This window comes from Apostichopus japonicus, chromosome 11, assembly GCF_037975245.1.
Source record: "Apostichopus japonicus isolate 1M-3 chromosome 11, ASM3797524v1, whole genome shotgun sequence".
In the NCBI taxonomy this organism is placed as follows: domain Eukaryota; kingdom Metazoa; phylum Echinodermata; class Holothuroidea; order Aspidochirotida; family Stichopodidae; genus Apostichopus; species Apostichopus japonicus.
In genome coordinates, this window is record NC_092571.1 from 10,440,524 (window position 1) to 10,467,144 (window position 26,621).

Sequence of the window (26,621 nt, forward strand, 5' to 3'; positions counted from 1 at the left end):
AGTTTCGTTGCTGTCATAATACACAACACCAACAAAACAGAAGAATAACGTTTCCGTGTTATCAACAGAGTAGAGCTATTTATACTGCCCAAACTTACGCACAGATTAGGTCTTACCAATTGAGTAGGTCTTACCAGTAACAAATTGTTACTGCAATGTTATATGTTTAACTAGAGGCTAGAGCTCAGGGATGTTTAATACGTAAGTATTCTGCATCCCAGTCACCGAATAGATTGAACTGGACTTCTTCCCTATTTGGCGTGTAACAAACATTAGAATTTATCTTAATTATTTTCTACTTAGTGTTACTGTTAGTGTTATTATACCTAAGTTAGTATGCTAGTACATGATAAGGTGTTAGTTCTAAAGTGTCTAAGTAGCCTAGATGTGAATTTAATACCATTCTAAACAGCACACCAAGCTTAAAGGTCTCCTGTATAGACCCCAACTAAAGCATGCTATAATGGAAAAGTTTCTTGAGATTACGTAATCGACCTGCTTTGAAATTGCAAAACCCAGGCCTCAAAATGTTGACTATTTACTGGTGAAATGCCAGAGGATTTTGCCGTTTGCCCGAAGAAAAAAAAGAAGAAAAGAAAAAAAAAACACAAGCAATTTTTTAGCCAGTAGACATTAAGAACTATTAAAACAATGGTAAGTCGATTAAGCATCGTCAGTCAAACACTTGGCATGAATCTGTATCTAACTGAAGCCCTTGATGACCACTTATTAGCAGCAATTACTAGTGTGCTGCTCTCAAAAGTCTGTGCACTAACTGATGTATGTTGTAATTCAAGAAAATGCCAGTGAGAAGTTAATATTAGCTAGTACTGTAGATTTATTAAGCACTTGCATCTTTTATCGAGCGGCTAATATTGTGAAGTTGTACGCCTGAAATGTAATTTAATCAGAACTTGTTTAGATTTGTTAGCTTTGTGAATTTTATATCAATTTCAACTGCTACACCCATATGTAACTACTTGATGCTTGGCCCTAGTCTAGATAAATACTAATGTTGGAAAGTATTGAAGTCAACATTTTCTTGTCCATTTATTCTAGTTTTGCTATTTTTCAACATTTCGGTTATCACATGAACAATATATATTGGGTCCAAATGGTCTTTCCGAAGGTGGGGTAGCTCAGTTAAAATTAATAGGATGACATCGTTTCCTGTATTACTGCTACCAATAATTGTTCTATTTTAATATTTATTTCAGGTAAAATGTCAGAGGAGATGCTCCTGTTGTTTGCTGCATGGTGTTAGAGCTCTACAAGATGGTACTCGTTATATCTTGCCATCCTTTTTCATCTCAGAGGGTGATAAATCCCTCCAAGGAACCAATCAAATGCATCATCTCTGGAGAATGGACCTTTCTTTTTACGATTGATTGCGGGATGGAAATTCATAAATTAGTGAATTCAGATTGGTGCCTCCAATTCACTATTCAAAATGAAGGATTTGTAGAGCAAGCTGTGATTTGTAGGAAAGGTTTGTACGTAAATATTATTTTATTTTTTATTTTTAGCATCTTATTTCATGGCCGACCTTCTTTCAAATGCCTCTCATTTGTTCATTTAGATTCTGATTTTCTTTTGTGTATTCCAAGTGACATGTACAGTATACATATCATTTGGACAGTACAAAATAATTTACCATACTAAAGAACATCTAATAGAAAATAAAGAAATCCACTTAAACAGAGAGCAAAGTACAGTAGTTTTGCAGCAGAACTTTCCCAAGAGGGTTTGGCAGAAACATTGTAGGTTACTTCTCTATTATTGACCACCATTAAGCTACGATGACCAGTTTTGGTTTAACCTTGAAAGTAAACAGAAAATGCATGTTGTTGTTTCATCTACCCAAACATGGACATATCAGTTTAGTAGAACAGGTGCCCAGACTCCCAGGGACAGTCCCTGGATTCCATGTGCCATCCCTGGGTTAAAAAGTGTCCCCGGAAATGTCCTTAAATTTTATATATCGACCCGGGGTTAGGCTTATCTTCAAATTTGAAAAGGCTCTGGTTGATCATTTTAGCCTCCTGTTCATAGGGAAATCTTGAACATAATTAAGCTGTGAAGTCTACTGAACGGCTTGTCCATGCATTTATTACATCTCGCTTGGACTACTGCAACAGCCTCTTGTATGCTATTCCATCTTCCAAACTCTCTAAGCTTCAGCTCATTCCGAATTTGGCTGCCCGTCAGGTTACTCGCTCCAGGAAGCACGACCATATCACTCCAATCCTCCGTGACCTGCACTGGTTGCCTCTTCATCTTCGCATTCACTACAAAGTCGCCCCTCTTGCTTTCAAAGCTATCCACGGTCTGGCCCCTAGCTATCTGACAGACCTCATCGCCTCCTACTCACCACAAAGTTGTCTCCGCTCGTCGTCCGAAACCTTTCTCTGTCGTCCTCTCAGGTGGAACACTAAATTCTATGGAGACAGGTGTTTCAGCTCTGCTGCTCCCGAAGTCTGGAAAAATTTGCCAACAAACATCCGTAGAACACCTAACCTTAATCGTTTTAAGACAGATTTGAAGATGTACAGTACCTTTTTAGCTGTTTTTAAACTGTCATTATACTTCTTAGCCTGGTTTAACTGTTTATGTTCCTTTTTACTTATTTTATATTGTACATCGCTTCGAGATTTCTGGGAGGCGCTATATAAGTATTAGGTCTTATTTTATTATTATTGTTCATAACCACAAATGTTAAGTTTTTTCAGGCTAATAGATAATGGCAACCCAGAGCATTGAATAGATTTGTAACTGAAATTCACATGAAAAGAATCATGTTTATTGTTGCACTAAGTAATGAATAATGAGATTTCCAGTTAACTTCATGTTTTTGGTCATTGGATTTTATCTGGAATGAGATACTTGTTTCTGGATGAGGAGTTTTAAACTTGGGAATATCCTTAAAAAGCACAGAACTACCAAAATACTCATTGATCATCAACATCCCACCTATCCATTCAAATGTACATTGTAGGTACCAACCAAGTTATGTCAACATGAAGGGGGGGGGGGGGGGGAAAGGTGTCAATATCGATATCATGTCTGTGGATTTCCTTGAAAGGAATATGGTCACCTTATCATTAGTACAAGCAAATGCCTCGGAGAGGGGGGGGGGAGGGGGAAGAGGGGCGATGGGGAATGGATGGATAGTTCAGTATTGTCACCCTCTGCTTGGTGATGGTAACTTTATTCTCTGATTGCTAAAGTGATGCTACAGTAATTTCTAGCAGTACTTATGCAATTTGAGAATTTACCTACTATAGTTTGATATACGATATACAGTATATATACGATTTATATAAGATATTATAGTTTGTCACATTTTGTTGTTGTGATATGTCTCTTGATTACATGTGTGTTATATATTTTCACATTTTGGTGTTACTCTTATCATTTTCTTCAGGAAATTATCTTGCATCTTTGGAAAAGAACCAATTTGGGGACTTTGTTCAAGTTTACCACGACCTTTTAGATGACTCAAGAAATGTTTCTGACGAACCTGAAAATTGGAGATATAAGCTGTCACTAGACTTCACACCAACCTGCATCGATTGCTGCTCACTCTCGGGGAGTCTGGCTGTCGGAGGAAATGAATGTGTCAGCATCTTCAAACTCGATTCAGAAGAAATGACAGGAAGGGCAACGTTGAAAGCGTCGATGAATATTCATGTTTCATACTTAAATATACAGCTACTGAATATTCAACAGAACTTTCTCGCAGTCTCGTCCACCAAGGAAATGCATGTGCTGTACGTTCCGAATATGAACATTCGCGAGTCGCATCGATTGCCGAAACATTACCGAGAGGTTTTGGAGGCAACCATTCTCCCATCAGTGGCTGCAGAAGAAATATATTATCATAGAAAAGAGGAAATATTTGAGTTACATGGGCCATCATGTTTTGCACCCAGAACAGCAGTCTTGGTACAAAGCAGTGATAGAAGGTGAGTGAATGTATGTATGCATGTATGTATTTTAGATCCTCCTGCAAGCAGGAACTTGCGAAGAAGCCTCATTAGCTTATCAAAGCCGCAAGCTGACCGAAAGTCAGTCTCTTAGATTCATGTTTAACATCCATGATTATGAATTGTCAGCAACTCTGTAACTGGACGACATACATTAATCTTGGAGTGACTCGAATGCTATTAGGTAATTGAAATATAGTTAGTAACATTGATCCAGAGGTAAGCAAGAAAATACAATTGTTGGAACTGTCACAGTTGATGTCAAAGGTTATATATCGGGTGCAAACTTTCAACAACCTTGCAAAAGTTGACCTATGAGAACTAGAAAAATTGGTGACAAAGAGCATTGGAAAACCGGGGTTTGATCACCGGTAGCTACTGTAGTATGACAAATTCAACTACGTTGTAGCCAGTGTGCCTTAGGATAGTTGAAGTGCTTAATTTAAATACTCAATTATTCAATTTCTTTGATATATTCAACAGTTATTTCATGGCTATAGTTATTCTATTGGAGAGAACCCGCTTTCACCGGCTCCACATATTTGAGAAAATAAAGTTGTTACTAGCGGTTGAATTTTTGAGCATAACTCGAGATTTAGAGGTTTTAAAGTTATAAGCAATATACAGTAGTTTGGCGAGAAATTGCATCATACTGTTTAATTAAGAAAGCAAGGAAAATTTTATCATTTGAAGGAAAACACCCTGTACACATGAAAAGCCTAAAGACAGTAATTGTGGAAATAACAGGAAAGACCTTTTCCTAAGTAAGATTTTGTCCGAATTATAAAACCTCATGGTTTCATCTCAATTTCCGCCTCTGACTTTGCTATCTGCTATAAACTAGCAATTAACAAAAAACATATTCTTGGAGTAGTCCTGTTTTATGATGAACACTTAATGTGTATATTAAGATATAATGAGCCAAAGCAGAAAACATTTCACACTGATCGTTTCTTTCTTTCTTGTTGATCTTATAAGTGAATCTGAAGCTACAGAGAGGACCCTTCACTTACTCTATAAACTTCTGTCTGAGAAAGAAACTCCATTTCATACTTTACAACTCAGTCCAAGGTACTATTCCCAAGGTATGTATGACATGTTACGCTGGCTTTACTTTGTTATGTCTTCTATCTAAAATGTTTTTTAGATAATTCTTTATGATACTTATTAATTACCTTTTAACCTTTTAAGCAAAAATTGTAAGAAACAGAAAAGTAGACATGCAGTAACAACAACGACAACAACAACAAATGGGGCTGGTATAATTGTTATATTAATGAAGAAGAACATTGCAATGTATTGCGACTGTATATGACTAGGCATGGTCTTTCTACAGTAGTGTATCTGGGGGGGGGGGGATTGGGGGGGGAAGTGACTCCCACAGAAATCTTTGTGGATAACTAGGGACAGCAGAAGATAAAAAATGTGAAGGAAAACTAAATAACTATGATTACATGAATAACCTGGATAGGCTAGTTGTGTCCAAAGCATCGGGTGATCTGCTTCTCCTAAGGTGTCCTCTTTAGCCATACTAAGCATAGGTCAAGGTTTCTCTGAAGAAGTTAACTCTGATTCGGTAATCGACATGTCTAGCCATATTCATAGCCATTTCATATAACATTAACATGTATGATAACTGAACCAATCCTTTAATCAATCTGTTCATACACCTTGGTGATGATTTCTTTCTGCAGATGAAGGTCAAGAGGCAGCTCCATCAGTAATAACAATGCACTGTCTGGTCAGTAATAAAAAAGAAGGTTTTCTATTCCAATTGTACCCCTGTGTGATGCTTCAATCCAGGTACCTCTACACCTCCCCCTGTACCTCTGTTAGTTTGGACCACCAGTTCCTCTTTGCTACCACCGATCATGGGTTGGTTACCTATACACACCGTGTCCATGCAGCTTTCATCAATCAGCTTTATCTAACAGGATGTATTGACGAGGTAAGTTATCATCATGTGGACCAGACTTTTGTTTTTCTGTGGAGGCTATTTATAATGAACTAAAAGACATATAAGGTCATTGCATCTTCTCTTGCTGGCAAGTTTCGTGTCAAGCACGCGGGCGTTGTGGTCAAGTGGTTAAGGCAGTGGACTTGTGATCTAAGGATTACAGGTTCGAGCCCTGGCCAGATCATTGCGTTGTGTCCTTGGGCAAGGCGCTTTATCTCCATTGCCTCTCTTCACCCAGGTGTATAAATGGGGACTTGCGAGGTAACTTGTAAATATAGTTGCGTGCGCTGGTTTGTGGCTGCACCCTATGGGAAGTCCCCCGGGGGACACGTGGTTGTGGTGCACTGTGGTGCCCCAGGAGAGATTGATTGAATTGTGCACACTTTGGTGTGTGGGTGTGACAAGTTACCAATGACCAGGGTTAAGTTGTAAAAGTTGTGTGAAAGGGCCTTGGCCCTGTACAAGACTGTAAACCTAAAATAATAATAATAATAATAAAGCACCAACTCCACAATTGGATAAGTTTTTCTCAAAATGTAACGTCGGCGTAAGTTGGCAACTCGACAAAACTTTACAAATTTGTTGTGATGTCGTGTAATAATAACACGGTGAGTCTGCAACCCGTCTGTTACTCCATAACCACTTTAGTCCCTTATCTATGGAGCAGACATTCAGTAAATACAGTCTTCAATCAAGCCAAGGTACAGGGGTAGAGGGGGGTATTTATCTTTTCTGATACGTTGTAGTCAAATGCGTGCGTATACTCATCTAACAGATTGATCAGCGCAAGTCTTGCAATGTTAGCAGGTCTTACAGACTGTTATTTCAGTTTCATGGGTCTTAACTCTGCCACAGTTTCGTAATAAACCTCTCCCCCCATATATATCTTCTCTCTCGTCTGCAACATAGGATGGCCCTGATCCGATGCACGAAGTTTGCCTCGTAAGTCAAAAGCCATTTTACGGTTTGCAGAGTCTGTGCACGTCGGGAAACAGGGTACTTATGATGTCAAAGATCAGGGAAGAGAGGAAATCCACGAGGTAAGTGAGATGAAGATAAAGATGAAGATGAAGATGGTGTTTGTCACCGAAGAGAAAGGTGTGGGGGAGAAACTATTAAAGGTAAATATCTACAAAATGTATGTAGAAGCAGAGCAATAGAGAGTTATTCTTTGAGAGATTGTGTAGGCAACTAAATCCATATATATGTATTTGTAGATCCTCCTGCAAGCAGGAACTCGCGAAGAAGCCATCATTGGCTTATCAAAGCCGCCAGCTGACCAAAGTCAGTCTCTTAGATTCATATTTAACGTCCATGATTATGAATTGTCAATTGTCAACAACTCTGTAACTGGACGACATACATTAATCTTGGAGTGACTCGAACTCGGGATCTTATGATTGAAAGGCACCGGAGTTAACCACTGAGCTAACACTCCTAAATGAATGTAGGATATATGAATGTAGGATAATATCTGTCTGAATGAAAGGAGAGTTCGATAGGGATGTCAGTCAATGAGGCAGGTTGGAAAGCAATGGGAAAACGAGAATGTACTGTTTAGATAAATAAATCCCAGGAAAGACTTCATGATTTGAAAGCAGGAAAGAAGGTATGCATGGTAAATCCATGAGAGATGTGAAATAAGCAAATAACATGTAAGCTATGAGGTGTGAAAATGTGTAGTCTCCAGCAGGTAGCAAAACATGGTCAAGATAGAAGACTACCTTACAATAGAGAATGTGTATTAAGAAAAGTATAATTAAAGAAGAAGCTAGGAAGTGAAATTTACATAGGGGTAGATAGCCTATCAGGTGTAAATGAGACAGATCATTTAAGTGTCTATATTTAATGCAGCAATAAAGTCTACTTACATACGTGAAGAATTTTGTGTAAGCAGTGTAGACTGCACTGTCCCATTGGTTTGACCGATCAGGTAATGGAAGACAGTGGGAAGTAAAAGTTACAGCAATTTATGCTTGGTTGTCTGGCTAGCATACAGTAATTGTTTTTACATGATCATTTAATGCTTAGGAAAAGTTGAAATGATAATTTACAAATGGACTCATGAAACCGGAAAATAATTTCATTGTGATTGGTAACAAACTAACTGGTAGTCTAATTTGCATTCTTTGGCAGTTCTTCGGAAAATTCATGGAGTGTTTACATTCTGGATGCGGCCAATCCCTGTGACATCTTTGATGATATTGTGGACTTTAGTCTCCATAGCAACCAGATGAATCCAGAGACCTATTTACAAGGTCTAATAGAAGCCCACTTCCTCTTGAGGTCGGAGGTCATCAATAAGATGTCATTAATTACTGATGAACAGCTGAAGGAGTATTTCAAAAAGTCATGTAAACTACTGGGGGAATTTTATGCAAGGTAAGTTTCAGTTTACATTGGTGTTTGAAGAATGATGTATATATCTTGAAGTATTCATATTATGTAGCAAAAACTGACCCGTGCAGCATATTTTATTTACCTCCCCTAGGTCCATACTAAAGTAAGTGGTTGTTAACACAAAGATAATCTATGGGTTCAGTAATTATAAACATAGCTAGAGGACTGATAAAGTTGCAACATATCATTGTTATGCTCCAGTGAGTTGAATAAAATTTGAGCAACTGAGGTTTTGAAAAGTCTATCATTTTGGATTTGAAAAATATATTAAAGGTTCACATAACTTGAATCACAAGGGAAGGGGAGGGGGATAACTACTCCCTGTGGACCCCTCCCCCAGGCTAGAACATCAGCCACTGGAGGGTCACCAAGTTGATAAAGATGTAAATTGGGGTCAAAGTTTGAATACCTGGGCTTACAGTCTACTTGCAGTGGAAAAGTTTCTCACTGGCCTGAATGAATGTTAAAATGATTAACTATCAATTAAATAGTTGCAATAATATTCTAGTTCTTGCTGTTTTTTTTATTTAATAAGACTGCTAAAGTTCAATGCTGCTCATTAATGTACGGAAACCTTAATCAACATTTGTTTTGATTAGAACGCATCCATTTGTTTTCATCTGCAGTCTTTGAAATTTTACCAGAAAAGTTCTTTTTAGTGCTTTCCATTTGAAACATTTTCTCTTTTTGCTAGAGAACCAAACAAAAACCACTTGTTAACCCTTGAGTATTTTAGCCTGGCTGGAATAACTCTCGACGAGGCTTGGAGATTGTGTTTTTTATCCAGGAAGAAATCGTCTTCTTCTTCTCAAGTATGTTTATGTTTGTTTGTGTTCTCATAAATGTTATGACAAGTTTATTAATAATTATTTTATAAATCTTTAAACATGGTATTTTTAGCTTTTATACAAGAACAGACAGACAGACAAACTAACAAAGAAACTAACAAGCAACCAAATATAAAGGATTGCTATTAATTTTAATATTATTCTCAATTAAGAACAATTAAATTTATTACAAAATATTGATATCAAAGTGTCATTAACCAGAAATGTTCTTGAAAAGAGCTTTGAACGGGATCAGAGAGGAAGGGTCATTTCACGTCTCAAGGTTATAAAGCATAGAATGTATTTGGAGCAAGCTGTTTATTATATACTGTATTGTGCCAAAGCTTTGTGAGTATGTGGAGTGATGGACCATGGTCCCTTTGTGTCTTCAGATTCTGTTCAAACCAAGTTACCTGAGCTATTCAGTCCGAATATGTACTCACAGAGGGTTTAAGGAAGTTGTCAAAAGGTTATTGCATTAACTACTTAAATATCTCCAAAAAAAAAACTTTATTTTATTTCCACACGTATTCTACATACTTTCTAATTTTTCTTTATTTAAATCTTTGATACTCTTGTATAGGTAGAAACAGTCAGTGCTAGTAGAGGGTTCCTACACTATCTCAAATATGCCATCTTCAGCTCAAAGATGTGTGGGCAACATATTAGCCAGGTATGTATAAGTGGTTCGTTTTCTTTATAAAGCTTTAGGCAGAATTTTATAAATGTAGTGACAAAAACATTTATTCAGAATAATTGAAGTCTGTCGTTGAAGAAAACTTGCTTAATTTGTCTCCAAATGGTTAACATAAACAGGTCCTTGGGAACCAATTATTGACTGACATTGTACTAGTCTGTTTTTGTAGTGTGTGTGTTAGAATATATTCAAAGTGTGAATACCTGTTCAATGATTTCAGCAAATACTTCAAGCATTGGACAAATTCCCTGTGTGATAGGAAATGTCAAATTAACAATCCTTGCATATTATAATATACGTACACGTTTCGTTACATACATAATTACAAGAACTGATTCAAGCGAACGTTTCCTGGTTATTTGAAACGAAACTCAAAGTTAGGCAAAAAAGATGAATGCAGCATCGTCTGGTCATCATGTTTTGTCAATTTGACAAAATTCATACAAAATTCTACTTTATGTAAAAAATATGAACATGAAAATCAAGTTAAATGAAGAGAAATCTCTTGTAATGAACCTGTAGTTCAGCTCAGTTTATCTCCATTTGTGTATAAACAAAAGTATGAATAATTATGAACAAGTATGAATACAAAAAGTTTGGAGGAGAGCTTAAAGTTTAAGAAGCTAGATGCTTTTACAGCCAGCTCGCATTTACAGAACTGAAGCAAAAGATTACTAGAAAAGCAATACAAGAGGAATAGAAAAGAGAGTAACAAAAGGGAAAAAAACAAGAAGAAAAAAAAAACACTAAGAGGAAAAAAAACTAGGAAAAGCAGACATAAACTGTAGCTTATCTGTGGCCTAGCAACAATTACTCCTTTAATTGTTTGGTAGAAAATAGCTACAGTCTTACAGATTTTAAGCTGGATGATTTTTCAAGACCGATGCATAATTTTGCTCCAACTGCAGTTATTAAATACACCCCTTTAAGATGCCACTTACATGATAGGGAAAACAGAAAGAGTTTCAGGTTGTGCATTACATGGGTTGACAACCCAGGGAATGATTATGACTCATTTTCGATTTTGTACTTTGGGCTGTGTGTTTGACATCTATTTCAGATACAAAAAACTGTGGATTTCACCTGGATGAAAGTACTACTTGCACTAGGGTTAGAAGTCATTTCCTTTAGCTGTTAGTTAATTAACATTGCTAATCTATTTTCCTTTCTTTGTTATGATGATGCAGGAATGTCTCTCGTCTGTGCTCGACATTTTCCTGAAGTACGAACCTATGCTGTGCTCTGAAGTCATCGTTGCTCCTCATCTTCAAGAAAAGATCAACCTGAAGAAAACAGATGAAGTGCTAGCTCATCTGAGGACACAAGTCATGCATGGACAACAGTATCAGTGAGTATATATTATACACAAGTCATGCGTGAACAACAGTATCAGTGAGTATATATAATACACAAGTCATGCGTGGACAACAGCATCAGTGAGTATACATTATATACAAGTCATGCATGGACAACAGTACCAGTGAGTACAAATTATACACAAGTCATGCGTGGACAACAGCATCAGTGAGTATACATTATATACAAGTCATGCATGGACAACAGTACCAGTGAGTACAAATTATATACAAGTCATGCGTGGACAACAGTATCAGTGAGTATATATTGTAAACAAATCATGTGTGGACAACAGTATCAGTGAGTATACATTATATACAAGTCAATCGTGGACAACAGTATCAGTGAGTACAAATTATATACAAGTCATGTGTGGAAAACAGTATCAGTGAGTATATTATAAACAAATCATGTGTGGACAACAGTATCAGTGAGTATACATTATATACAAGTCAATCGTGGACAACAGTATCAGTGAGTATATTATTTACAAGTCATGTGTGGACAACGGTATTAGTGAGTATATATTTTATACAAATCATGTGTGGACAACAGTATCAGTGAGAATATAATATACACAAATCATACATGGACAACAGTATCAGTGAGTATATATTATATGCAAATCATGTGTGGACAACATCGTCAGTGAGTATATATTACACACAAGTCATGTGTGGACAACAATATCAGTGAGTATACATATTATATACAATCTGAAAATGTAAACTTATCTATTCATTGTTGTTGTTGCTGGTAGTGGAACCACTGCAAAACTTGAACTTGCATAACATTTTTAACTTGTTACATGCTGATGATAGCAAACTAGATGGTTAAAGGAAAATTTAGGTACCTGAAAACCTAATCTATATACATGTTAGTCCACAAGAATCTCACCAGCAACTACAGAATTAGCAACTACAAAACTTCACAATGGTCTTTTACTTAAAAGAGTAAAATACAGATTAAAAGAACAACCTGGATTTGTTCAATTTGAATTTGATTAGCTTCAGTCAATTTGTTTTATGTTATTAATCCCATGTTATGATGTTCATTGAAACATTATTTTGTTAAATCGGAAATAATTCACACAGAACACACTAGAAGTCATTTAATGAACAGATTAATCTTTGAACAAGATTTCAAAGCAACACATCCTTTCTCAAAGTATGAAACATTTGTTGGAAAATTAATGCAATACTCTGGATGACCTTCAGGTATGATGTGTAGATTTACACTAGCGCAAGAACCTTGCTGATGATTTGATGTCGACAGTTGTCAAAACCTGAAAATGCTGTGTGCTGTGGGCATTAAAGGCGCTCAAGTAAAGTGTGTCAAGGAGTCACCACTTTGGTTGGCCCTATGTCCTGTGTGTGTTTGTTCTCAAATGTAAAGTGTGTCAAGGACTCACTACCTCATTTGGCCCTGTGTCCTGTGTGTATTAAATGTTCTCAAATGTAAATGGTGGCAAGGACTCACTAACTCAATTGGCCATGTGTCCTGTGTGTGTTAAATGTTCTAAAATGTAAATTGTGGCAAGGAGTCACTCCCTCAGTTGGCCTTTCGGTTTTTGATTTCAAATTAGGTGGAAGCCATTAGATTTCATTGCTGCTATCACTGTGCACCTGAGGAAAGGGGAGATGGAACAAGCAATGGCGACCTTTGACCTTATCTATGAAGATGAACTTGTCAACCTTTGCTGTGAGAGGGAACATCTGGTGGTGAGCAAGACCAAGAAACTGTTCACATACTTTGCTGAAGTAAGTTGAAACTATTCCAAATATGTTAAATTGATCTTGTCTAGTGTATCTTCTCAAGACTCTGCACAATTAGTTTCTTGACGTTAACGATGTACAGATGTGCCAATCAAAGGATAACTGTTGGCACAGATTTAATCGGGATATATTGTAAAGAGTTAAAAAACCAGTCTAATATACACAGACCATTCAGTCAGCCCCTTAGAAGAAACTTTGCAAACTCAATGGATACACAGAAGACTTCTGTTGCCACACAGAACATGTAATTTACAGTGAAATTACAAATTTTGTCAACAAAAAGCCCCCTGATATTGGATATCATCTATGGGTGAATCTGTTATTTGTATGAAATTTAAAATAAAAAATCATAAGAAGTTTTAAAACTATGGATTAACATCAGCAATTAGGTTAAAGATCTGTGAAGCCGACATCATAAATTTGATTTACCCTTAAAAGGAGCATTGCAGACATTTTAAAGATGAACCGTATTCTGTTTAAACCTGAATAGCTATAGAAGCATAATTTGTGTTCAATAATTTTTGTTGTTGTTGGACAATAATACATCAGCGGTTAAAAGCCTGTCTTATTTCATCCTTTAAATATCACAGAATCATCTGCAATCAAAGATGAAAATGGATTAAAAACTGGCAAATTATTTTCATGTGTTAACCTCCATCAGAAGGACAGGTCGGGATGGGGGTGGGGGATGGGGGAGGGGAGGATATGTGAGAAACAAAATTCATTACCCTGAAGACTTCTGTACAATGTCTGAACCTGAATTATGTCTGTAGTGGGATTGTCCCTGATAACATGCACAGTTCTGTCTTATTTCTCAGTAAATATGCATCATGCTTTTTCTTTTCAGATGATGTCTAAGTTTCCATCTGCTATCGTGTCTATCCTGATTAATTTGACCGAAGTCAGGAAAATGAGCTACTTAGAGGTCTGTGATGTTATAGAGGTAAGATCATTTATACATTTAACATGCCACAAAGCAGTCAGAGTTATCTGTATCCTGGGAGAGAGAATTAAGTTTGCTGTACACTCCAATTCTTTGCCTGACATGATGGAAAATTATTATAAATTCTTCATGGTTTTGCAAATGGTAAATGGACTCCACATGATGATAAGATATTTCATCAATTTGTTGGTGAAGCCATACGATGGCTGGTTTGAAACCCTCTTGATTAGGTATTGTTTTAACGCTGGCACTCATTAAGCATTTTACATGTTTATGAGGTTCAGAGGCTTATGAAGCAGGTTCATCAATGACATAAAAATCATAACTGCTTCTATTGGTAGGGCCACTAAACATTATCCTCATCTGATGGATGAGAGTTTACTGAGGCTACTAGAGTCTGTCAACTTTCTCAAACAGGGATGTGAAGATTGAACATTTCTCTGCAGTGGAATGGTGTTGAATGAAGTATTTACTTTGAATCTAATGGAATAACAGAAACTAACCAGTTTCCGATTCTCCAACCAAAAATAACATCCACCAACCAGCATAACACCATAGCATTTCTGTACAGGTTAAACTACTATCGTTGTTTTTGGTTAATTTGAACCAGGATCCTAATGTAACATATCTGTTGCTGTGGGCCATTACTCGTCTAGTATACCAAGTAAAACCAAAACCAAACAGACCCTCCTATAAAAGACATTTATATAATTTCTGTACAGGTTAAACTACTATGGTTGTTTTTGGTTAATTTGAACCAGGATCTGAATGTAACGTATCTGTTGCTCTGGGGCCATTACTCTTCTAGTATACCAAGTAAAACCAAACAGCCCTCCCAGACATTTATATAATTTGTTTAATTAAGACGGAGAGAGTTCCCCCTCTACGTCATCTATTAATAATAAGCTTTTTATGATGATTTCCATTTACACAGAAGAGCATCCCCGAGGGTCTCGGACAAGATATGATCTTAATGCAGTATTTAGAAGCTTTCATCACCAGTTCGTCAGATTCTTGCCTTGGTTTCAAGATGGTTGCTGTGGTATGTAGGAAGTATACAGCAAATGAAGTAAAGCACTGCCAACAGTTGAAACCAGAATTATACAAGCTAACCAGACATATGTATCAGTAATGCAGTGGTGAATTATGATAATTTCAGGGGCCCAGGCCCAGGCCCGGGCCATGGTGTGTAGGATGTATACAGCAAACGAAGTAAAGTGCTGTCAACAGTTAAAACCAGAACTGTACAAGCAGAACCAGACATGTATCAATAATGTAGTGGTAAATTATGATAGTTTCAGGGGCCCAGGCCCGGGCCATGGTATGTAGGATGTATATGCAGCAAATGAAGTAAAGTACTGTCAACCAGTTGAAACCAGATCCGTACAAGCATAACCAGACATGCATCAATAATGCAGTGGTGAATTATGATAGTTTCAGGGGACCAGGTTAAAGGGGGAGAACTGCCAGCCATGAACTCTAACTTCACCTTAGCTGCACTGAATTGACACAAAGCCACTTATGTTAATATCAAAAGTTCCTCCTGGCTGATTCCAGGATCTTACTTGACTGGCAATGGCAATCTGTCTGCTCAGAATGTCAGAAACCAACCCTTTGGGGGTCCCTAGACTTTGGGGGCCCTGGTTCAATGACATGCCTATTGCTACACCTCAACGCTTACTGTTTGTACAATGCGTTGATATTATTATGATTTACACAGTAATTCCTGGTACTAAATTAAGATTAAAACTAAATGTAATGTGTTAAATGAGAAAAGAGTTGTTGTAGGTTCACAAGAACCACATAGCTTTGATTTATTTCCTTTAAAGTTCATCCAAAGCCTTGTTTTAGATTTGCTAATCGGTTAACTAAAGCTATCATTTCTCAAATGATGATTCCATTAATTTTTTCTTATGCAGACATAATAAAACATTGTATATCAGTTTTACCATCTAAACTGCACAATACAGGTTATGTAGTTTCAAGTACGTTCTTCATAAAATTATGTGTTTTTGATATCAATGAGCACTTTGGCAAAAGTGTCAGTACGTATATCACTAAAAGTTGTGACAGTTGATCCTCCTCCCCATCCCCATCCCCACCCACTCCACCCCACCCCCTATTGAGAAGAAGAACAGTGGTGAAACAAGTTACTTTGAAACATGAGAAACACACAGAAATGTCTGTGGATAGCAGATCAAAGTTTTGTCATGGAAAGATTCACTGTATGTGTAGCATTTATTCATATTTGGAAATGCTTTCGTATTTGAAGATGATCCCTGAGTTTGCATTAATCTGATGGAAGACTAATTAATGACAAGTTATGAAAAAAAAATATTAAAAAAAACAAAAAACTTTGTTTTGTTTTTTGTCCACACTGTTGTCGACATGGTATTACATGTTATTTGAAAGAAACTCAGCATCTAAAGTACTGTGTATTGCAATTTCAGGGGGAAAACAGAAAGTTATTGAATTTTCTTCCAAAAAAATAAATAATGATTTGGTAAAAATGAACAGCAATGTCCAAAGTGTCATTAAGTTGATATCTTGCGGTTACACATCTGACCAAAGTTTATTTGTGCTTTTTTCCATCCTCAAGGAGAAACTTCTCCATCTTTACCTGAGACATCTGATGTTGGAGGCATCATCATCATCCTCATCCTCATCCTCAGAAGTCATGAAGAGGAATCCTCAAAGTGTAAGCTTGCAAGTTTAATTTTCTCTTTGTTGAATAACTTATTACTGTATGTGTTACTTGTAGCCTTTAATATTTCGTAATACTTGTAATCTCCAACTTTGTTCTGAGATAATTTGTTCTTGTAACATCCTTGTAAAGATATTCTGGTCAATACAGCTTTCTGATTTGATTTTGGATAAAGTTTTGGCTGATGATGAAATTTCATAACAGTACAGTTCATTAGCTTAATTGTCTATTACCATTTAACTGGGGTAAACGATGACATTATGGCAATTTTTTGAGATTTGACCACAAACTTTGAATTTATGGTACTTTAATCCAAAAATACCAGTTAATACTCAAAAGGGAGATTGCAGATGATATTTTGTTGCACTGATGACTTTTCACTGTCACAGCCTTCAGTATAAATGACAAACTTTGTGCAATTCATGCTGCTTGTATAGTTGCCATGGATACTGAAACTTTAATGTATTTTGTAGTCCAATGAAAAGAGTAATACTCCTCACAGTGTCCATCTTGAGATCGTTAAACTCGAAACTTTTTGAGACTGTCTTCTGTTTAATCTTCTCGAGTGCATCAATCTTGGGGGGTTTTCTTTGATATATGTGGCTCGATAGCTATCAATGTCTCTTAACGTGATATGTCGACGATGTCCTTGAGCAGTAATAAATTTAGCAGAGTTATCGTCATTGAGTTGTAATAATCACTCTCAAAAGTATCCTTGCTCCAAAAAAAAACGTTCCTAAGTATGATCTCTTGAAACTGTCATTTTCTCGCTGATGTTTGTCATTGGAAAGCTCCAGAAAAGAAGCATTTTGAGTAAAAGAAAGAGTTTGACATCTTTAATAATTATGGTCTTTTTTTCAACAACCTCTTTCTCTCTGGTACTTTAGACATTGAGGACGGGTGGGAAACAAGCAAAGAGAAGTTCAAGACACTCGTGGCTGGACAAACTGCCTCCGTTCGAAGGTACAGAGCAGGGCTGTCTTTCCAACTTTCAACTTTTTTTTGCTATTTTCCTAAAAGTGTTTTTCATTTGATATCTGTTTGCTAAATTTGCTCCTCCCCCCTTTAAAAAAAATTCCTAGGTTTTTCATTTTTGATCACTGTAAGATTGACATATATGTATAAATATAATGAGCAGGTAGTAACAGATTCATTATCTGATAAGGCTGAGATTTCTAAAGACTTTGTAATATTTATATTAATATGAAACAATACAGCAATCGTAATTCAAACTTTTGTATTCCTTCGTTGGCGTTCATATTGAAAAGCTGAGACCTTGTAAGAGATTTTTATGCTCATAAAATTTCTTGTGATGTAAGAATGTGACACAGATCATAAATGCAGTGTGGGTGGACTAATTGAAGTCAAATATAGAACTGGCTCTTACAAGGAGAGATTACCTTCTATTTTTTGAAGAGTTTTATAATCTCAAATGACGTCATAAGGGGCCATGAATTTGTTAAAAATAGTACCGGATAAATTGTAAAAGAAGGAATCATTTTAATCTTTGATTCTGTGTTAATGATTTGCTACTGGTCTTTTAATAACTTTCTTAAATGCTAAATGAAAGATTGGTTACTTGAAAGAGACTATGTTACTTGAAAAAAAGAGTTTGTTATTTACATCCAGTGGGAGGGCAACAGAATGATGACATTAGACAAACACTGAAAACGTTTCAAAATACAAAAATAGACCAAATAATTGTCCTTTAGCCTCTGAAGAAGATCCTAATAGGATCAAAACGTCAGGCCAACCTACTTTTACACATTCTCCTACTCAGGCTCTCTAGTGGATAAGCAGTTTGCTAACAGTTTTACTTTATTTTGAAAAATAATTAAGCAGTAAATTACTCACATTTTTAAAATTATTTTTATGATTATTTTCATCTTTAATGAGGGTAGTCCTGGTCAGTGCAGAAGCACTGCTTTCCAGAGGAGCCCTCAATACAAAATACATATACAATATAATGCAGTAGAAAAACGGTAAACATCCAAAAGCACGGCAAAAAGATAGACAAACAAATATCAGACATCTAAACAAAATATATAATTTTTAATATGATGGGTGGCAGCTGATTTGTTGAAACCGTTGAAGATTTGTTTAATAATCAGTTTAATATTTTGTTGATACTACACTTCATGTAGCCTAATAACAGCGTCTGTTATCGGCAGCCGATTGTTTCAACTTTGATTAGAATGTAACAAATATTCCACCATTTTAAGTTTGTCCTAGTAATTTATTGTATTCCAAGGCTTTTTTGTGTCAGAATGTTTTGTTTCCTAATTTTGTCCGTGTCAGAACTGTTGGTGTCAGTCCAGTTAATAACGGAATGTGATGTTGGCAGGAGGTATTTGTTTGTAAAGTTTCTGCGAATGCTCAGCAACAATAGTTGAACGCTTCATTGTGATAGGATGTGTACAGCAAAGATGGGCATGTGTAAAGTGTGCTGGAAGTTTTCGTAAATGTTATTGGCAACAGTGGCGTTAGTAAAATGATAAAGACAGTAGAGCTGAACTATATCTTTGCTTTCCATTAATTATCATTTGCATATGATTATCCAAAGAGCTTTGTCTGCCAGATATGGAAGTTGATCCATTTGAGCAAGCTATCTATAATTTTTGAGATCATAGACCTACTGTATGTTACCTGCTGTGTGTTACCAGCAAAGAGCCATATCTTAGAGTATAGTGAAAAAGGCATCGAGTAGTGGTTTACTAGTAGGGTAGTTGCCCAATAATTGATACATTCTCTGTCACCAGGACATCCCATGAAAGCATCTTGTAGTACTGATTTCTGTCAACAGTATTATGCTATTCAATACTTAAATTCCATAACAATACAAATTCATTTATATAACTTGACTAGACAAACTTCTTTCAAAGGAATTGAAGAAAAGCTTAAAATCTCTGTTTTGAATTTTACATGTGATTAACCCTTCTGCTATGAAAAATATGTTTTTACGATGTATTTATTAGATTCATGTATGATCTTTAAATTAATTACTACTTGACGTTTACTTGTTAACATAACTCATGAAGATGTGTTAGCTTGATCCACTGTAATTTGTTTAAATTGTTATAAGGTTCCATAAATTATCATCAACAAAGCTCAAATCCCCACTCCAAAATACATTGCATAGTTTTCCTACCTGGTTAAATCAAGGTTTACTAGACACAATTTTAAGAGCATTTTAACCCCTGTTAAATTGCAATATTTTCAAGGCTTTTTGAAAATTTTAAAGTATGCTTCGATTTGAGGCCCAAACATCAAATGTTTGTTTATGTTAAATTCAGTAATACTAAATGCATGCAACATAAAGATCTGTTTCCTTAGCTATTAACTTGTCTTTCCTCTCTTCAGGTGACGATGTTAAAATTTGTACCAAACTAGTAGAAACTAAAAATATTCACATGAAGTTGAGAGGCCTGTGGCGTTTCTCTGCCGGGAAATCACCACAAATGGATTCTTCGACCGTTAAACAATGTCATTGTCTTCAGTGCCATTCTAAACTTGTCAAAATCCAAGACCTCTTATGCATGGAAATCAGCAGAGATATAAATATTCATGAAGCCATGGAGATATGCCTTCAGCTTCCAGACGAGAAGGGTAAACTGTCCTTACAGTTGCTGTGTCTGGCTCTCACTTCCCCTCTGGTAAGTTGTACCGTAATATCGAGCAAAGACATTTAGCTGCCGTAGGTTAAAATAGTAGTTCAGGGTTAAAGGGTGTGAAGACTCGCCCAAAAAGAAACGTCTAATGCCGGTAATCTGACCTAGTTTCGAATGAGGTGTAACAGAAGTGTTAGACACCACCATCGATCCCAGAAAATACACACACAGCTTGCTACTGTCTGTAATTAGACACTAGTGTACAGTCAGTACATACAGCTGCGGTCAATACCCACAGCCCAGTGTACAAACGTTACAGCGATGGACATCTCAGGTCCAGTTTAAGATAACAAGGTATCATGTTTCATTACTGTCTGCATTTTGTAGCGACACGAACAAAACGTCACTTGCAAGCAACAGGAAGTTAACTTTTTCAGATGGCTGCACGCGGTTTGGGGCGGGTCTTCAATGCCTTTCAGATAAGGTGCTTAAGTAGCTTATTTCATTTTTGTCGTGGGGTACTGGTAGGCTGGGTGGGATGGGTGGGCCTGGCCCGTGAGTGGTGGCTGTGAAGAAGGAGTGGAGAAAGGTGTTGGAAAATTCCACTTTTGTTGGACTGTCTTTTATGTTTTGGTTTTGTTGTTTGCACCCCCTAGTTATGGTTTATATATATCTTTGTGGGTTGATATGCTTGATAGCAGTGGAACCATTTTAGCAAACTTTAGAGGTCATCAGGGTCAATTAGCAGGTAATTAGCTTACCTGCCAACAAAAGGAGAAATTAAGTGTCGAAAGAACTGAAGGTAATATATAAGTTAGTTAATTTAGTGTAACAACAGATTTAAGATTGCCTCTGAAGAAGATCCCTGCTGTCAGGCCCTCTGACTTTTGCAAAAGATATTCGTAGAGGAAATTGTAGAGTTGTATCTTAGAGTTTCGTAGCTTTGTAGTTTCGTAGATTCGAGTTTCGTAGATTCGTAGAGATGTATCATGTCATTATGTCAAAAGCATGTTGAGGGAAGAGGGTGTGCATGATAAAGAAACATTTTATTGCTTTTGAAAAACATTGCATAGAATAGAGTAAATATTTTTACTTCCATAAAGTGACTGTAAAATGATTCCTTTTCTTACAAGTTTTCATATTTTCTATCACGTTAACATTATAAATGACCTTTATGTCGTATATAGCTAGATGTGATACTTGATTGTTTGTTCAAGGTAAAGCCTGCCACTGCCTTTTTATTATGGTGTCAGTAGTGGGACAATTTATGCAACTTTACCAAAGATATTGTAATATCTGTATGAGTGGTTCATCTCTTTTATCTCTCAATGCAAAGCTGCTTTGTAGAATAAAACTCAAGAGATATTTCAGATAATTCTAAGCATCTGGTAGCATTAGCCTGATTGCTATGTAAATATATCTTAAGTAAAAAATATGCATTTTTAATTACATCATGGACACAACAGGGTGTGCATAGGTCAGCAAAGTCTGTTATTGGTATTTCTATTTTTAAATATCATTTTGTAATTGATTGTCATAGATCTTAATCAATTTTTGACCAATGAACTTTAAATATACTACATGTGTAACTAAAGAGGTCTTTGTCTTAACGGTGATGGCGGCGGGCAGCTGTAGTCATTCTTTGTTCGTTTTTAATCGTTTTTTCATTACAGGAAGCTGTCAGAATAATTCTCGATAAGTCGCCATCCATCTTGGGTGATTTCTGTGTTTGTGCAATCAGAGAGGGTGACTTAGAATCGTGGAAACTGATTCTACAGGAAATAAAGAGGAAGGAGAATGATACAAGAGGGAAAGATATCAAAATATACCAACAGTATACAAATGGTGAGTGCAGCCTTTAAGTATTGTGTATATATATGTGGAAATGTTGCCTCAGAGTGTGTTTATGGTGGGGGGGAGGGGGATGGAGGAGGGGTTAGTTTGTGGGGCAGGTGAGGACAGGAATGTGCAAGGTGGGAGGATCTGAACATAAGAAATGAAAAAGTAATTTAATTGGAAATGAGGGGTAAAGTACGAAGTGGAGGACTTGATGAATTTATGCTACTTCTTGGCCCCCTATGATATCTGTGTTTATGCTATATATATTTTATACACACAACCATGGTGCCAATCACCCAACCCTAGAGTGTAGTCAAATCTTAGTGGAGGACATGATGAATTTATGCTACTTCTTGGTCCCCTATGATATCTGTGTTTATGCTATATATATTTTATACACACAACTATGGTGCCAATAACCCAACCCTAGAGAGTAGTCAAATCTTCCCTCTCTCTCTCCTTTAGTTCTGTAGGTTGCAAAATAAATATATTTCAACTTTTAATGTTGACGATATTTATCAAAATCTCAATTTAACAGACCTTTACACTTCCTCTTAGTTATCAGAAGGACATGTCAACAACTGTACCAAATCTTGAAACCGACTCACGTCGTCAATCTGTGTCAGAGACAGTGGGCAGGAAGATTTATCGTTGTTTTCAACTTACAGCCATAAATTTTGGTGATGGAAATAATCTACAAGATCATCCTATAAAAATATTCTTGCCTTACAAATATTTTTCTTCTCTCCTGTGGATTTCACAAAAGACTGTTTTTGATGTTATTTCTTAGACAGTAGTTAAATACACTGAATAATCATCTCTTTAGCATTATAAAGCCTACATGATATGCTAGTGCATATTTATAATAGAGCTGATACATATCATGTCTATTAGCCTGGAGTGTTAGATTCCTGGAGGGTGGTCTTGAGTAGGTCAATAAAACTTGGCAAATATATCTTAATCACATCTCAGGTCATTTAAAACTAGTATCAAGATACAATGCAAGGCACAGTGTGCTTAACATTTTTTTAAAACTTGTTGTCAAATATTTTTCGAAATCAAACCATAACTTTCCTCGCAATCTGGAAAACTAGACATTTTAGTTTTCTTGAGTCACAAGGATAATATATCTGAATATGAATGTCCTCGCTATATGCCGATATAATTACGAAGATAAACTACCGAGAATCCATACAAGGGCTCAGGCGATTGATGTACAGTGTAGTTTATGTGCTTGCGATGATTACAAGATGAACCAAAGTTAAAGCGTAGTAGTAACAGCCATCCTATCTCAAGTAAATATAAGCTAAGCTCCCGAAGATAGTATAATCGCTCTTCACAAAATATGGCTTCGAAAGCTTCCTTAATATTGTATCCATAAAGACTAAGGAATAATCCTGTGTAAAGATACATATCATATATAATAAAACTAAAGCCATGACGATATGGCGTAGCATTAATCTAGCAACTGTTAGACTACTGCTGCTATCTCATGGGCCATGTTGTTCAACGGGCTAGAAACCCAATTCAGGGTCACTATGGAAAACATGTCATGGACTAATCCAATAAGAAATTGGTGGCCGTAAAATATATTGAAAGTTATTACAAACCTACTGGGATATTTTAGACAATGGAATAGAGCAAAGAATTAATAGCTGGAACAGGATTCAAACCAGTGAGTGATCTCTGGGTTACAAGCTTAGAATTCTACCAACTGAGCCCTTAGTTGGTGGAGATCCATATATATATATATATTGCCATTTCCTTGCTGGGGGCGCCAGTCTGAAGCCACAGTAGCTTGTATCCCTTTAACCAGAGAATACACTCCAGTTTCAATTGATACAAATCAACCATATGATGTATTACAGTAGTGCAATAGGCTGTGTACAGTGTTAATTTAAACTATATATGGTCAATAGAATGGAAAGATTTTGCATAGCTGTGGTTTGATATTAAAATTTCATTTCTTACAGTGTTTACGTTTAAACTATATGGTCATTCTAATGGATATATTTTGCTAAGCTGTGGTTTGATATTTACAATTTCCTTTCTTATGGTTTATTTCTGCAGATCTCTTAAATCATCTGGCCAGTAAACTTTCACCTTTGGACTTTAAGAAAGTTCTTCCTGAAGATGTTTCATCCGAATTTTCTGCTCCTTTTCTGGCCAAACTTATCGAGGAGGATAAGCTGCAAAGTCTAAAGGAGGATATTGTCGCATCTTTAGAAAATCTTGTAAATCCGTGATCGGAAGGTTTTCAAAAAAAAACGTGGAGTAGTGATGTGATCATTGGACACGCGTGTCTAATCAAAGACACTTAAATATGACTTACATGATAAATCATTTTGCTATTTATGTTGGTTTATTGACAGTCTATTCATTTAGTTGTGGTTAACAGGGTGTACCTGAAGTGACCTTCCTGCAGGCCCCATTAAGAAGGAGGAGAACATGTAAATAAAAAGTGCTAAAACATAATGTAAAGATGGGGATGGGAAGAGAGAGGGGGGGGGGGGGTGGGAGAGGTGGTGAAGAGATGACGAAGGCAGTGAGTGAGATGAAGGTTGAGAGTGGCTGGGAGAGGAAGAGGGAATTAAACACATATGAGATACACAATTATGATGACAAAAATACCTTCAAAACAAAGAAACAGAAATGTTTGCTTGTTTTCAAATGGAAGTTTCCCAACATTTTGACAATTTCAGAAGTCAATATACTTGCATATTTTGTTCACATTGTGTCAAGGGCGTAGGAACCGGGGGGCTGGGGGGGCGCCAGCCCCCCCAGTGAAAAATATGGGGGGCAGAAGTATCAGTCCTGTGTGGACAGTGTGATTCATCAGGTTACTGCTCAGTTGAGTCCTGTGTGGACAGTGTGATTCTTCAGGTTACTGCTCAGTTGAGTCCTGTGTAGAGAGTGTGATTATTCAGGTTACTTCTCAGTTGAGTCCTGTGTGGGTTCATGTAACTGCTCAGAAAACCACTTTTTCATTTCCAAATGAGAACAAAATCTCATTTGGAGCACCAAATTGCATCTAAGGTCAGGTGAAAATGCAAAATTTTTTACAAAATGGAGTGGGTGTTGAAGTGTGCTATATTGCACCAAATTGCATCTGAGGCCACCTGGAAATGCCAAAAAAATCCAAAGGGGAGGGGGCCACCCCCTCCCCTTAGACCCCTCCCCCAGGCCGGCCATCAGTCTTCAGCCCCCCACTCAAAAGTACCTTCCTACGCCACTGCATTGTGTTACATAAACAACTGTTGTTAGAGATACATTCAGTATTGTACCTTATATTGTAATTTAATTAAGCAAACATGATTGGGTACTGTTCTACAGGTGACCTGTTATGATACACTGTTGTTTTGAGTCGTATGACTTGAAAACAGATATCAATGCTTTGACATAAGATACTGTACTAGCAGTAACGTCAGTCCACTGTTTGAATTGTGCACTCTTGGGTGTGTGGGTGTAACACACTTTCAATGACCAGGGGTTAAATGTTGTGCACACTTGGGTGCTGATGTAGCACACTACCAATTAGCAGGGGTTAAATGTTGTGCAGGCTTGGATGTGTTGGTGTAACACGCTACCAATGACCAAGGGTTAAATGTTGTGCACACAATTTGCATTGATATAAGACTGTAAACATTGAAACTTTAAATTTAATGTAAGGATATTCATGATTGATATGACCATAATATAATAATGAAAGGTTAAACATAACATGGTAGAATCTTGTCTAATGACACCAGCATCATTGTCTTAGTATTCTAGTACAACTGGGATAGTTTCTGTCCATGATGGTAGTCTGGTACAATTGACATCTATTGGCTATAATGTGGAATGATTGAATGGATTTGATCTAAAAGACTTGTGTTAGCTACAAGAAGATGTGTTGTTATGTGTGGTTTAGACTGTCCTTAAATCAGGGTTGGAGGTATGGAAAGTCATGACTGTAAGAACCATGAGCTGGAATATGTGTCCTTCCTGATTCTGTTAATTGTCAAGTAAAGCAAAGTTTGTTAGGAATATTAAGATGCTATTCAGTACTATTAAACTTAACAAAACTCATTGTTACTTTTTATGATATATAGATCACAATAAAACTGACAAATATACATAATAATGAACTAAATTTGACTTGTATACATTTTTATAAGTACATAGGATCTAGTAAAGATGAAAAAATTGCCTGTTGAGTGTTTTCATCAGAGTGAATTTTTGAATCATTACAGAGAAATTACAGCAACATCCTTAATTAATGAACTTATTCCATAGTAGTGAAATGATGCATATTCTATTTCTATTATAACTCTGTGGTATGGTGTAACTTTATGGTATGGTATAACTCTGGTATGGTGTAACTCTGTGGTGTGGTGTAACTATGGTATGGTGTAACTCTATGGTATGGTGTAACTCTGGTATGGTGTCACTCTATTGAATGGAGTAACTCTGTGGTATGGTGTAACTCTGGTATGATGTAACTATGGTATGGTGTAACTCTATGTCATGGTGTAACTCTGTGGTGTGGT

At 36.6% G+C, this 26,621-nt stretch overlaps 1 protein-coding gene across 2 annotated transcripts; it reads left to right on the top strand.

Annotated features, from left to right (window-relative positions):
- Nucleotides 1-47: 47 nt before the first annotated feature.
- On the top strand, nucleotides 48-24,858 carry LOC139975823 (BLOC-2 complex member HPS3-like). Of its 2 annotated transcripts, none has more exons than XM_071984034.1 (18): nucleotides 48-201; nucleotides 1,218-1,493; nucleotides 3,425-3,965; nucleotides 4,965-5,071; nucleotides 5,681-5,934; nucleotides 6,853-6,983; nucleotides 8,080-8,325; nucleotides 9,038-9,155; nucleotides 9,754-9,843; nucleotides 11,055-11,215; nucleotides 12,809-12,983; nucleotides 13,846-13,941; nucleotides 14,876-14,983; nucleotides 16,541-16,639; nucleotides 17,533-17,608; nucleotides 20,006-20,298; nucleotides 21,927-22,098; nucleotides 24,163-24,858. In XM_071984034.1, the coding sequence occupies exons 3-18, from the start codon at nucleotides 3,649-3,651 to the stop codon at nucleotides 24,336-24,338; spliced, it is 2,619 nt and encodes an 872-aa protein (XP_071840135.1). In that variant the 5' UTR covers nucleotides 48-201; nucleotides 1,218-1,493; nucleotides 3,425-3,648; the 3' UTR covers nucleotides 24,339-24,858. The 2 variants fall into 2 exon arrangements, with proteins under 2 accessions (XP_071840135.1, XP_071840134.1); XM_071984033.1 differs by having other exon boundaries at nucleotides 1,218-1,489.
- Nucleotides 24,859-26,621: the final 1,763 nt, after the last annotated feature.

Excerpts from the sequence above, each read along its gene's own strand:
- LOC139975823 (XM_071984033.1), top strand. The coding sequence starts at position 1,255 with ATGGTGTTAGAGCTCTACAAGATGGTACTCGTTATATCTTGCCATCCT. Across the intron at positions 1,490-3,424 it reads AGCTGTGATTTGTAGGAAAG|GAAATTATCTTGCATCTTTG; the intron begins GTTTGTACGTAA and ends CATTTTCTTCAG. Across the intron at positions 6,984-8,079 it reads GAAGAGAGGAAATCCACGAG|TTCTTCGGAAAATTCATGGA; the intron begins GTAAGTGAGATG and ends ATTCTTTGGCAG.